The sequence below is a fragment of the Bacillus rossius genome, chromosome 3 (genome assembly GCF_032445375.1).
Source record: "Bacillus rossius redtenbacheri isolate Brsri chromosome 3, Brsri_v3, whole genome shotgun sequence".
Taxonomy (NCBI): domain Eukaryota; kingdom Metazoa; phylum Arthropoda; class Insecta; order Phasmatodea; family Bacillidae; genus Bacillus; species Bacillus rossius.
Window position 1 is genome coordinate 74,873,323 of NC_086332.1, and position 13,886 is coordinate 74,887,208.

The following is a 13,886-nucleotide window of genomic DNA, read 5'->3' on the forward strand; positions in this document are numbered from 1 at the left end:
CAGGATGAATATATACAGAATCATGCCATCAAGTATGACATCTATGTCATAATGGAACAATTACCATATTTATATATACTAAGGTCCTGATGCATCATTTATGTTGTTCGTAGACACTATTTTATTTTTGACTGAAAGTACTGAATAATTTAAAAAAAAATATTGATAAAACATTCTAAAGTATTTATAAAAAAAAGTAATATTCAAAGTAGGTATTAATAATGTTTTTCCTGATAGTTGACAAACTGAATAAAGTCACTGTTAGTAAATTAATAAGATTGAATGTTGATTACACTTAAAAACTTACAACCTGGTTTTTAATTTTAAAATTAGTGTAATTATATTATCCAAGTACGTATTGATGCACAATAATTATTACAATCCATACTTCTATTTATTCTACTTTATACTTAGAAGCAAGATTATATAGTGAATTTTGATAAAACAAAATATGGGTTAATACAATTGATAACAGCAAAATGCAACAAATAACATAGAAATGGAAGATATAACTTAAAATAATGCATAATTTTTCAAACAAATACACAGATCGCTTATAAGTTTTCTTTGACCTCCTTCAACTCAAAAATTATTTTTTTACTTTATATTAAAATTAACTATTAGCATAATTTAACTTTCTAATTTCATCATGCATCACTCAAAAACTCTTTTATGGGCATTTCTCTGTAAACTGGGTTGTTGAAATTTATTGTATAAGCCGAGTAACGAGGAGGCAGAAACAGTTCCCTGTCCTGTTGAGGGGCAGGAGACTGTTGCCAGGGGACTGTTTAATTTGATTTCATTGAAAGGTAACACAAAATGTAATTGAGTCATGTCATTTTACTGTACATAGAAAATATTTATCTATTATAACAATAGGAAGTATCTAAGGTTTAATATAGTACCTATATTAAAAAGAAATAAAAATTATCCTCACTAGAGGACTGTTAGCTGTCAGGTTACATGACTTCCATGGAGGGACACTTGTGCAGCACTAAAAAAATGGCGTCCGGGGGTAATGGCTGCAACCGAGCAAACTTCAGATTGTTTGCTTTCTGTTACACGCAGCGCCAACCTTGTTTAACCTTTAGACTACGTGGTGTGTAATTTTAAATATAGACAGGGGTACTGTTCACAAAATGCGGAGACAAACTTTAATTTACTTTTAGTATGATAAAATAATATTTATGAAACAAAACATGTCCTATCAACAATGAAATAATACTGTTTGAATAATCAAACAATTTGATTGATTCCAATAGTTATTGTATTAATTAATTTAATCTGGTGACTGTACTGCTTCGGTGACACGCCAGGGGACTGTTTTTTGCAGCCTATAAAAACATTTTTTAAAACAATAAACTTTATTTTAAAGGATACTGAATGCTCAGCAGAGCTAGATTAGGTTAATATCTTTTAAAGTTATTTACAAAACATTTATGATTTGAACTTATTTTATACAATATTGGCCTGAGACAATGAATTGCCCAGTTTACAGAGAAATGCCCTTATATTACATACACCGGGGTTCTCAAAATATACACCTGCTTGCTAATTTATATTTAACAGTAAATACTCCCATAACGTAAGATACTAAAATATATTACATTTCAAAATTCAACTAATATTAAAGTAAAAATAACACTAATGTTTGGTTCTCAACATTATCATATCTGCTGCTGTTGAGTTCACGTACAATGGAAAGCAATACTAATTACATTCACTTTAAATAAGCCTACACCTGAAGTGCAAATAGGACGTAGACCTCTCTTTTCTTCTACTCACTCTAAAAACATTTTTATAATTTACCTTTGAGCACTTTTGCAGCTGTTTCTTTAACTTATGACCTGGCTTAACCACACCCTCCCTTCCATTTACTGCCTGACTAATCGTGTTCCCTGTGGGATTTCCCATCCTCATTTTTTATAACTTTCCAAAAATACATACTCATACAACTGACTTTTATTTATGAACAGAAGCCTTAACACCAATTTCTGTATTTCTAACTTCAAAAATGATAAACTTCTTATCAAAATGTAATAAGTAGGCACAGAAATCACAAAGCAAACTCAATAAATTTGTTTTTTCCTAACCAATAAGTCAAATACTGTATAAATAAAACCTATCAAAGGAAGCAAAGCAATTTCATTAATTTTTTAATATCCAAAGCACAAAGCAAAAATCAGTGAATCCATATATCCTAGCCAAGTAAATTTAACGTTAGTTTGTATTCGTAATTCGCTTAATTATGTCACTGATGTAAACTTACGAAAATACTTCTGTCACCGAGGTAAAAAAAAATAACAACTATATATATATATAATGGTTCTTTGGTGTATTATGCCATGATGATAGTATCAAAGCTGAGAAGACTCCTAAAATTTGTATTAAAATATCATTTTTTTCAGTAAGCCAATGTTAATGAAATTAGACCTATATAGTGGTTCTGCAAATTTTGATTGCGTGAAATGGTGTTTTACCTACTGCAAAATTATTTCAATAATGCCCTAAATTTATTGTGGACTGCATTTTTTTTCTGATAACTTTTTAATGTATTTTCTGAGACATAATAGGAATTATTGTGACTAAAAGAAGGTATGAAGTGTGTAAATGTAATTTTTTTCATTTTTGCATCAATGAAGTTCGTAAGTTAATTCCAGGGTATGTTTTCATGATGTCTTTTTTTAAGAAGCTTACTTTTGCATTTTTAGGTTATAATAACTAAAGTGAACACAAATACTAGTTATCACAATACTTATGTTTATTTTTATTTTCAAGGATTAAGAAAAACTCTGTAGTTATAGTTTTTTGGAATCAAGGAAAATAGTGTGGTTTAGTGAACTAAATGAATAAATTTTGATGGAAAATTATTAGAACCACTATAAATTAATTTAAAATAGCAATTTTAATAATTTTTACTTAAATTTTTTCTCATTTGTAATGGATTTGACCACACAGATTTTCTCTAAACTTCATTAACAGCTTCATTACAAAGTTCTTTTTCCTTCAGAATCCAGTAGGAATTTAAATAATGCAACTATTCAGGATAATTAATTAACATTAATAGAATTCTTAGAATTTTTTTTTGTTTTTGTTTAACTCAATAAATGTGGCAGTTCATTAGTTATGGTAAGCTGCAAACAATTAGTGGAAAATCTGTAGATAGAAGAGTTACAAAATAGTTTATTTGCTTGGGTATTGAGAAAAAAAATACGCTCCTATGAGAATAAGTGCACATTCCCAAACATAGGTGTATATGAGAGTCTATTAGCATTTGTGATGGTATGGTTGCACTAAAATTTAAACTGTACACATTTAGGGGCAACAGTGCTAAAATAAGGATTCCAGGTGTCTACCAATAATACCTGGTGCACCAATTCTAGGATTTTTTCATGCTTTTTTAATAAAAATTCCCAACATTTTTTGGTTACAGGGTGATTTTTAAACAATTTTAATAAAAAACATGAACATGATAAAATGTAATATGAAATTAATTAAATATTAATAGGAAAGTACCAATCTTTTAAGTTAAAAAAACTAAAACATTTTATTTAATGTGCCACTATAAACTGGAGTGAGACTTCCAAAAAAAAAAAAATGTAAATTTGCAGAAGGCTGTTGGAAATTAAAATTTTGTGACTTCCAGCACCATTACTATTTTGGGACTTTCGAGACCACCTGATGTCTACAATTATCTTATGGTACATGATGCTTGCTGTTTAAATTTAGTATGTCTAGAGAGCCTGGACATTAAGAAAAAAATTGATTGAATTGTAATATTCTAGTCTTTGTTTGGCTACTATCATTCGATGTACTAAATTAAAACAGCTAACATCATGTACCAAACATCAATATTTACATGATCATTCCATCAGGATCAAGTAATAAAATTGGATACGTGATTAGGAACAATCACCCCAAATTATGTATTATTTTTTTATAGTATCAAAGATTAATACGGAATTACAAACATAAATTTATCTGAAGCTACAGGCATAAAATAATATAATAAAAAAATTAACAAAAGTTTAGTACTATTTTTTAAGTTGAGATAAAAAAAAAATAGTATTCCACAAAATACTAGAATACTTAAGAAATATAGTATAATCATTCTTTACAACATAAAAATAAATCATGTAATTAATACTATAATTGTGTACTTGGCAGTAATAAAAACAATTAGCACTGGTATGCTGAAAGATCCTATCAAACAAAAACTCAAATCACAATACAAAATTTTCTTCTTATTCAACTTACAATTAGGTAGCCTATAATTCACTGTTGTATCACAAGTTTTTGTTTTGTCCATGATCTTTCAACATACTAAATTAAAACCAGCAAATATAATGTACCACAGAATCCAAGTTTTAATGATGATCCTTCAGGATCAAGGGTAAAATTGTATAACTGATATGGCACTCTTACCATTCATTGTAACGTGCCCTGTCCATTTTCCTTGAGCCATTTTTTTACTTTCAAAAAGCCTCCAGCCCTTTTAAAGCCGTGTGTACCTACTTTGTGAATTGCCAGAATTTCATATTTCAGCATCAACAAAAGATTTAGTATTGGAGGAAGGAATATTACTCAGGCCGTTGGCTGGAATTCACATTCTGGGATGCATTATAAATTGGAAGAGCAATGATTTGATGTCAATTTCAATGCACTTTACATATACCAAAATGGTTGAAAATCTAGTTAACTAAAAATACCTGGTAAAAGTTTTGTATCATATATCCAAGTTCATCCCTTGATCCTGATAGCATGATCCCGACATTTTTATACTGTGATACATGTTGCTTGCTGCTTTAATTTATTAGGTACGTCAAAAGATCCTGCACGCAACCAAAACTTGTGATATATAATAAATTATGATCTTAAGTTGAATAAAATGGCAAATTTATTTTGTATTCAACTTATGATCATTCATTGTTATAGTGTAAGTTTTTTGTCTGGCTAGGATCTTTCAACGTACTAAATTAAAACAGCAAGCATCATGTACCTCAGGATCAATGCACACAGGAACATGCCATCGGGAAAAAGATATTAACTTGGGTATGTGAAAGGGAACTTTTACCAAATAGGTACTGTATTAATTTTTGGTTGGTAAAATATTGTATACTATAGGCCCTACCTATTTTTAAAGCTCTCTACAATATTAAATACACCAAAAAAACTGTAGTTATAAAAAAAGTGCTCATTGAATAAGCTTGCTATATTTCCAAATTACTTTTAATGGAGTACCTTAAAAAAAAAAAAAAAAACGTTAACCACAAATTAACTTCATAAATGGATTTTTAGAATCTCCACAAATTTCAGGACATATTTTTTTTTACAATATATACCACTTCCTTGAAATTAGTATTTTAGGGAAAGTTTTGGAAAATCACAACCGGCTTATTATAACCGGCTATATTCAAATCCAGCTGAAAACAGTTTCATACAATTGCAGCTACAAAGAATAATTAGATTGGGAACAAAGGTAAGACAAATAAAAATAAATTACCTAACCTATTCGGGCACTTTAATTTGACACAATAAAAAAATCACTCAATGTTTAAAGAGTTAAAGCAAATAATAAGCACGTGGTTTTCTCTCTTAGGTAGCGGTATATTTCTTAAGTCATCTCAGTATCTTTAAAATTATGAACATGCCAACCATTAAATGTTATTAAAATTTAAGAGCAATGAAACTGCTATGTAAATGATTTCATTCCTAAAAGCCAAATACGATATAACAGTACCTCAAAACGTAAAATATGTAACTTAATTCAATAAAATTGAATTGCAAATGTACCTGCAAATGTCTACAAACATGGGAAATTCTATCGTAAAGAGTTTATATAAGACGAATAGAACACATAATACGAACATACAACTGTCGTAAAACCAAATTACAAACTAAGGCTACATTAATCACAATAAAAAATCACACATTGAAAATTGCATCATCAGTGCGTTATCATTCCCTGTCCTTGATTATGTTACCGAAAAAAAATTACAAACCTTTTATAGATGACGACGAACCACTATCACTATCCTTTCCAGAGTCTAGTTCATTGGTTGTACTATCTACACCATTTTCTATTCCATTATCGACTTGTGTACCTAAAGCCATAATCTTTTGAGAAACACGATTGAAGAAACACCGATCCCACACGTGTATTCGAACACCCCGACACTGAATGATTTCTATTGGTTGCTCAAAAGACTATTCTAGTAAAACCAAACACTCAAACCTATTATGTAACAAAATAAATACGTATAATACCAAAATTAAAAAACGAAAAATTAAAACATTAAATAAATGGATCATTGAAGACATTTGAAAGATATATCTGGAAAAGTAATTTATATTAGTCCTATAATTGATTTTAACAGTATTCTTCTGCAATCTAATTCTGTTCATAGATATAATATACATCAGATGTATACAATGTAAGATTAAAAATATAATTTAGACCAATTATTGACTGCTACGACATTAATTAATATTTAATTGGACAGAAAAAAGAACAAAAATTTTATTTTGATTTAAGCTATTTTTTATGGAACAATTTTATAACATGTAACTGGATGCTAAACAATCACGCCAGTTCTTTCCAAAGCTGCGTTTGTGCATACTCGGTTTTTTCTCGTAAAATCTTTTTTCTCAAGTCAATTCGTTGTGGATTTAAATTTTTAATTCCATGTATAGGTTATTTGGTTAGAAGTTCTATGTTAATTGGTCAAAACCTTAGTATTTCTGAAGGAAAGTCACATTTCTGAAAAATAATAATTCCAAAAGTTAGTAGTTGACCATAGAAAATAATAAAATTAAACTATGATTATATTAACTTAAATAAATCACTTAACGAGGAGAAAGGGACACCAAAAAATGTTTTGGAACGACTTTTTCCTTTGGGACCTTGACTTAAGTTTATTCCATTTGTATGTACCCGCTGCTAATTTTTAAATGTGAACTGTACTCTGTATTGTATTCGTACAGTACTTGTATAGTTTGTATGTATATATTTGTACAAATTGACTTGTTATATAATCCCGAAGCATTCACTTCCATGTGGGATGCACAGAATATAAAATTAAAAATTAAAAAAATAAATAAATAATACCAAAATATTTTAATGCTAGTTTCGATTAATTTCACCCAAACAGTTTGTGTGGCGTTCTAAATCAAATTCGAGTATATGGTCTGTAATATCTTAGTGTTTTTGTCTATGCTTTCACAATTGTTTGTTTTGGTTTATTGGTTAATGTGTATCGGCTAAAATCATGTTTATGAAATTTCTTCTTTTGAAGTGCGAAATATTCTGCAATTTCTGTATTCGTGTGAAATGAGATAGCTTGGTAGCAATATTTTAATTCATCAGAAATTAGTACTTAATAGGAAACAATAATTTCCCAGTATTTGCACTATTGATAATTAAGTTATGTCTCGCATTACAGACGATAATTGGGTTAGAAGGTTTGCGGTTTGTGACCCGAGAAGACACAAGAAAGGTTTTACTGTTTATAAGGTTACTTCGGTTGTGAGTAATCTTTTATATATTTTGATATCAGGAAAGGCAACCAAAATTCAATTTTAATGTAGTCGTAAATAAGAGTTAAGCAATATATAACAAAAAATTTAAGAACAATTGTGTTTTTAGGTTTTTCCCAAGCACAGCCCTGACGCTGCTAGTCGAGTGGTGGTATGGAAGCGATACAGTGATTTTAAGAATCTTCATCGTGAATTGAAAATCAAGCATAAAAAATTACATCTGAAAGATACCTTTCCAGCTTTTGTTAAAGCAAAGTTTTTTGGAAGGTAAAGAGGTTTTTTTTAGTACACACTAATTATCTTTGTTTCGTTTAAGAGAAAAAATTTTTGATTTATTCTAGGTTATACCATTGTATGAGCTAAGTTACAATTTTGATACATTGAAAGGTTTTTAATTCACCATTCTATGGTTCGACCTGTCCTGTTCAGATATTTTCAAGTGGATTCTGACTGTTGAATTGGCCCGCCAGGTCACACCATTGTGTTGCCAGCCTTTTAAGTTGGCTCTGAGTTTATTGTCACTGTCAGTTTTTTCAGTACAGTGTTTCCAGTTCTATATGTTTGTTTCATTTCAGATTTCAAATTTTCACATTTGTTACTCCTGTTAAAATTATATTACCGGTAATGTTCGGTTATTCCCCAAAATGCTAATATGGGATGACTCTCGTACGGAAGATGCCAGATTAAAGATCTTTCATTGTAACTGTTAACAAGAGCAGCTTTTCAGTGAAAAGTTATTTTGTAAATGTTATTTTTCAGTCATAATATTGTTTCTTGATTGTCCTGCGAAAGGGAAATTTTCGATTCCCACTGGATTCTGAAGTACTTGGTTATGGGGTGATGAAAATTGGAAGTCATAACATTTAAAAGCAAAAATAAGAAATTCTTTTTTTTTTTTTTTTTTTTTTTTAAGTACTTATGATGCTTTATTAATCAGTGAATGGGTGTTTTTGTAATCCAACTGGATTCTGAAAAAACTTAGTAGAGGCAATATCATGATATCCATAGAAATCGGGTAGAAAAATTAGGTAAATATGTAGTTGGGCGGTATTTGCGAAAAAAAATGTTAAAAATCTGAAAATACCTTTATTCTATGCTCTTTAACTTCCTCTTTTCAATAAAAGTGGCGGAGGTAATAAATTCCAAATACTTTAGGAGATAAGTATTGAATTTTTAAATTTCATCATATGTAGTTGAGCGGTATTTGCGAAAAAAAATGATAAAAATCCGAAAATACCTTTATTAGATGCTCTTAAACTTCCTCTTTTCATTAAAAGCGGCGGAGATAAGAAATTCCAAATACTTTAGGAGATATGTACTATCTACACCATTTTCTATTCCATTATCGACTTGTGTACCTAAAGCCATAATCTTTTGAGAAACACAATTGAAGAAACACCGATCCACACGTGTATTCGAACACCCCGACACTGAATGATTTCTATTGGTTGCTCAAAAGACTATTCTAGTAAAACCATACACTCAAACCTATTATGTAACAAAATAAATACGTATAATACCAAAATTAAAAAACGAAAAATTAAAACATTAAATAAATGGATCATTGAAGACATTTGAAAGATATATCTGGAAAAGTAATTTATATTAGTCCTATAATTGTGTTCACCTAAATAACCTCCCAACCTCTTAAAAAACATTTAAAAACCACACACTGCTTCAAAAATGCACAAAACCGATGGCACTGTAATGTTTATTAAATATACACAAGACATGGAAAAATTAACCTCTTTTTCTTATAAACTATAAATGGTTAGCATGATATTTTCATTCATAGAAAAAAGTGTGAGTTGCACCATTACTTAATTCATTACAAAATATAATAATGAACATTCAATATAACTCTAATTCACTCAGTAAACATATAGAAAAATCATAATAAAACCCTTAAGTAATAGTTCAAAACAACCACTTTCATAAGGATCAAAATATGAAATAAATTTTAAGTTTTCTACAACAATCAAACTTTTGTGGTCTGGTCTCCAACAGTTAAGACTTCAAAAATTCAATTTCAAACATATTAGATCTAACAACCCATTTGACATAACAAAACCAATAAAAAGTGAAATGGAAAATATATACAAATATTAAAAAATTTTCACATTAAAATATCTAAAAACATCAGAACAAATATTGAAGAAACTTCAACTATAAATACAAAAATAAATATAAAGATTATATCAAATTAAATCTTATATTTTTTATCAATATTTACACCTTACATTGACTTGTTTTTTTTTCTTTTGAGAACTTGAATAACAATCTCATATAATAAATATTTTATTCTGCAGGATGGCGAACATGTTAAAGACATAAAAAACCTACCTAATAAAAACTTGTTTTCAGGTAAAAAAATCACTTGCCCTTTTCGGCAAAAAAATAAACATACCTAGTATTTAATCTATATGCAGATAAATTTTATTTAGATTATTTACTCTTTTTACTTAGTGCTCATCAGAAGCTACTTTCAGCATCTACCAGGAGGGTAGTGAAGTTAGCGAGATTGTTGAGTAAACAACCATTAGAAACAGAAAATATTTGAGGTAACTGCGATATCAGTAATTTTCCATCAATATTTACTTATTTTTAATATGTGAAACCACACTACTTTCCTAGACTTCAAATCCCATCACAACTACCAAGTTCATCAGAATCATCAGATTAAAAAAAACAGAGAATGTGCCTACATTTTCAAAATTTTAGAGTACCTATTTTAAATGTTGTTCACCTATCCTAATCAACTTTTCACTCTAATTAGTTATCATGTTAACATGTGGAAACACACACTTAAGGGAGGAAAAAATATTTGTGAGGAAATTTAATTTTTTATAACTAATTTTTTATTATTAATGTAACTTACCTAACTCAACTAACCTTTTATTCATGATGTAGAAGTGAAAAACTTAGCCTGGTTGAAAAAAATATTACGGCATAAACATATTCTTTATTGAAAATTAACACAATTGACTGCCTTATCAAACACAACAAACAAAATCTGTTTATTGATTTTCAAATGATGTCTGATTGTTAAAGGAATCAGGGCATGCCTGAGCTAACAAAATGGGGAGCTACTTAGGAAGACAACAGAACAATTCCAAACATCAAGCTGGTGTCAAATCCAAAAAGGTTAAGCCAAATTCTTTAATGAACTATTTAATTGACTCCGAACAAATCCCTTTATATACTCAACAATCTAAGTAGGTACACGTGAAGAAAAATATGTAATACATATAACTATTATTTTCTATTATAATGTTAGGTTAAATAAATGCGACAGTTTTTCAGAGTAAATTATTTACTTGATTAAAGACTTTGGTGTAGCTTTTTGTTTTGACACCTACTTAACAATTTTGTATTGTTGTTGTGTTACCTACTTATTCTGTTTGAAGTTCGCTAGTTATAACTCCCTATTTTGTTTACTTAGCAGCCCTCTGGCACCTTTAGAGATCAAAAATATTTTGAAAATTAATAAAGTTTTCTTGTTTTTTACTTTCTTAAGAGTTTTTTTTTTTTGCTTCAGTTAAAAGAAGGCTGTTCTCTTATTTTACCTACTCAATGGCCATAAATCGAGCCTTAAGAAATTTTCAAGTTAGTTAGTGAGCCACATTATTATTGAAAATTAATTTGGCTCTAGGGGAAGCCCATGTGTCCTCTCCCTGACCTTGCTACACAGAGTGACAAATTATTTGGCCCAGACTGCGGGAACAGGACTATCGATTTGTACAATGCCTCGGCACGCAGACAGACAGACCCTATCCCACATCTCCAGTGGAAACTTCAAGTCTCATTCGTGGTGCAGTGATAGCAGATTACAGCAGGCTGATGGTCACTGTCGTCTCAACATTGCATGTGTTCTGCAGACAAACTGAAAAGTAGTCTGGAGAACTGAAAGTAATTAAGGGAAGGAGATACTTTGGTTTATGATACGAGCAAGTACTTAGTGTTGCAGATTTAAGTACCACTACTTTTGACTTTAGTGCAATGTATGTTGAAATGTGGTAATTTCAGATGAACTAACGAATACAACTGTGGGCTATAAAATGGTAAAAGTTCTGTATCACGTATCCAAGTTGATCTATTGATCCTGAAGGCATGATCCTGTATGCATTTATCCTGTGGTACATGATGCTTGCTGTTTTAATTTAGTACATCGAAATATCCTGACCTGACAAAAAAAACTTGCGGTATAACAATGAATAATGATCGTAAATTGAATATAAAATATATTTTCCTTTTTATTCAACGTATGATCGTAATTTATTGATATATATCTAGTTTTTGTTATGTGCAGAATCTTTTGAAATACTAAATTAAAACAGCAAGCATCATGTACCATAGGATCCAGATGTACAGGATGGATTATGGCATCAGGATCAAGGGATAAATTTCGATACGTGATGCAAACTTATAAATATTTTTTTGTTTTTTGAGTTGATTGAAATAACAATTTGAGTAAGGAAAAAAAAAGGTGGATAGTGCTTTGCAGTTTTAAAGCAGTTTATTTACCTTTGTAAAGCATTTGAATACCAATTCCACTTTGTCTGTGTCATTTCTGAGTTGTTGGGTATGCTAATGCTCAAGTTTGTCCATTACAGATGTTATTATTAGTGTGTTTGCAGTGTTATTGAAAACTACTGAGGACCTATTCTTATGTAGAACGTCCCCATCAACAAGGCACTTACTTTTTTCATACAAATTATTTTTTTTGTTGTGCTGTGTGAGGTCTTGAAATTGTAATATTTGCAGTAATTGTACACGTTTATACAGCTAACATTTAGCTATATGAAATAGTATAAAAAAATAGTACCTCGTACTGTATGTATGATAGTTTTTAAGGCAGAGTCTAATTAAGGTCAAGTGTTCAAGGCTACTTCGAAATTTGCACTGCTTATGTAATATGGTTACACATCTTAAACCTCTACATTTGTATAAATAATAATTGTGTTTTAGTGAAATCATTGGCAGGCATAAACCAAGGCATTTCACCAAATAGTGAACAGGTTTTTTTTTGTAAATATGGAAGAGGACGGAGTAGCTAACATGATAGACTTTGTCAGTGGCGTAGCGTGCCATCTCGGCGCCTGGGGCGGGAGACCCATTTTGCCGCCCCCATTCTATAGGTGCTTAATTAAAATTAAATTTCACATGCAATGAGGTACCTTTTATTTAAGTTAAAATAGGATGAGCGGTTTTACAAGCGGATTCTACGGGCCTTATGAGCAGCGAAGTCAGAAATAACTTTGTCAAAATCAATATTAGCAGCCAATTCTTGTTCAATCGACAATATAGCCAAGTTTGATAGTTTAGCGGAGCTCATAGTAGATCTGAGGCAATTTTTTATTAGCTTCAACTTCGAAAAACTTCTCTCACAACTTGCAACACTAATCGCCAAAGTCAAATATATACGAATCAAGATGACTATATTTGGAACCGAAATTCCGAGATTCAGTTTTTGAATGAACTGGAGGAGCTCCAGTGGTCCTTTACCACTTATATCTTCCTCTGATTCAGAACAGGCAACAACAACAACAATCTGCTGAAGACGCTTCCGCTCCATCTGAAACTCGTCCTTGTCGATGTCTTATAATACATGGGAAAGATCACACTCGAACTTGCTGTCCAAAGGTTTCGCTGGCATCAAAAATCCGAACTTGTCCGATATTTCTTGAATTTGCTGGAATCGAGTCGTCATTTCTTGAATGATCTTGTCGAATGATGCGATAATCTCTCGACGGATTTCCTGTTCGTGAGACAAAGCTGCATCTTCAGAAGATTCATCGCCATGCATGCGTTTTTTCCTGCGAATTCTTCTCGTTTTGAGTTCGATTCCGAGTTTTTCGCAGAGAGTCTTAGCAAAGTAAATTGCTTCTTGCACGAAACGGTCTCTACTTTCCACAAAGAGGATTTTCAAAGCACAGAGTTTCTGAGCACACTTATCCACACTTAGTCCTCGTTGCTGCAGGTAAATCTGTGCGTCATCTACTTCAGGTAGCACTGCAGCCCAAAAGCCAAGAAAAGTTAGGAAGTTAAATGACTGCATGGCTGTCAGGAGAAGACTGGCTCCCGATCTTGTTTCGGAAGTTTGAGAAGAATATGTTAATTGTTCCAGTACCTCAAGAACTACCTCAAACTTATTTTTAAGCATCTTGACAGCTACATGTCTAGTGCTCCAGCGCGTTTCAGTGACTCGTTTTACTGCTTGACCTGTGACAGCAACCAAAGCGTTCCATCGAACAGTTGATGCGGAAAAGAAGGCAAACAGCTTCTCCAGAGTTCCAAAAAACGTCACGGAATCCACTTATTCAGAAGCAGCGTGTACCCCAGCCAAGTTT

General features: G+C 31.0%; 2 protein-coding genes across 5 annotated transcripts in view; one reads left to right on the forward strand and one right to left on the reverse strand.

The window, feature by feature from the left end:
• LOC134530906 (clustered mitochondria protein homolog) overlaps window positions 1-6,255 on the reverse strand; it is a 216,767-nt gene extending 210,512 nt beyond the window's left edge. For 2 of the 4 annotated variants that reach the window (XM_063366207.1, XM_063366206.1), the window contains exon 1: window positions 6,003-6,216. In XM_063366207.1, the coding sequence (XP_063222277.1) occupies window positions 6,003-6,114 (112 nt within the window). In that variant the 5' untranslated portion in view covers window positions 6,115-6,216. Of the gene's footprint in view, window positions 1-6,002 lie in introns of all 4 variants that reach the window. The other 2 variants (XM_063366208.1, XM_063366209.1) reach the window with 2 other exon arrangements.
• A 960-nt stretch (window positions 6,256-7,215) lies between these two features.
• Window positions 7,216-13,886, forward strand: part of LOC134530907 (ribosomal protein S6 kinase delta-1) — a 63,753-nt gene continuing 57,082 nt past the window's right edge. Inside the window, exons 1-2 of the mRNA XM_063366210.1 lie at window positions 7,216-7,525; window positions 7,646-7,803. Of these exons, the coding sequence (XP_063222280.1) occupies window positions 7,427-7,525; window positions 7,646-7,803 (257 nt within the window). The 5' untranslated portion in view covers window positions 7,216-7,426. The remainder of the gene's footprint in view (window positions 7,526-7,645; window positions 7,804-13,886) is intronic.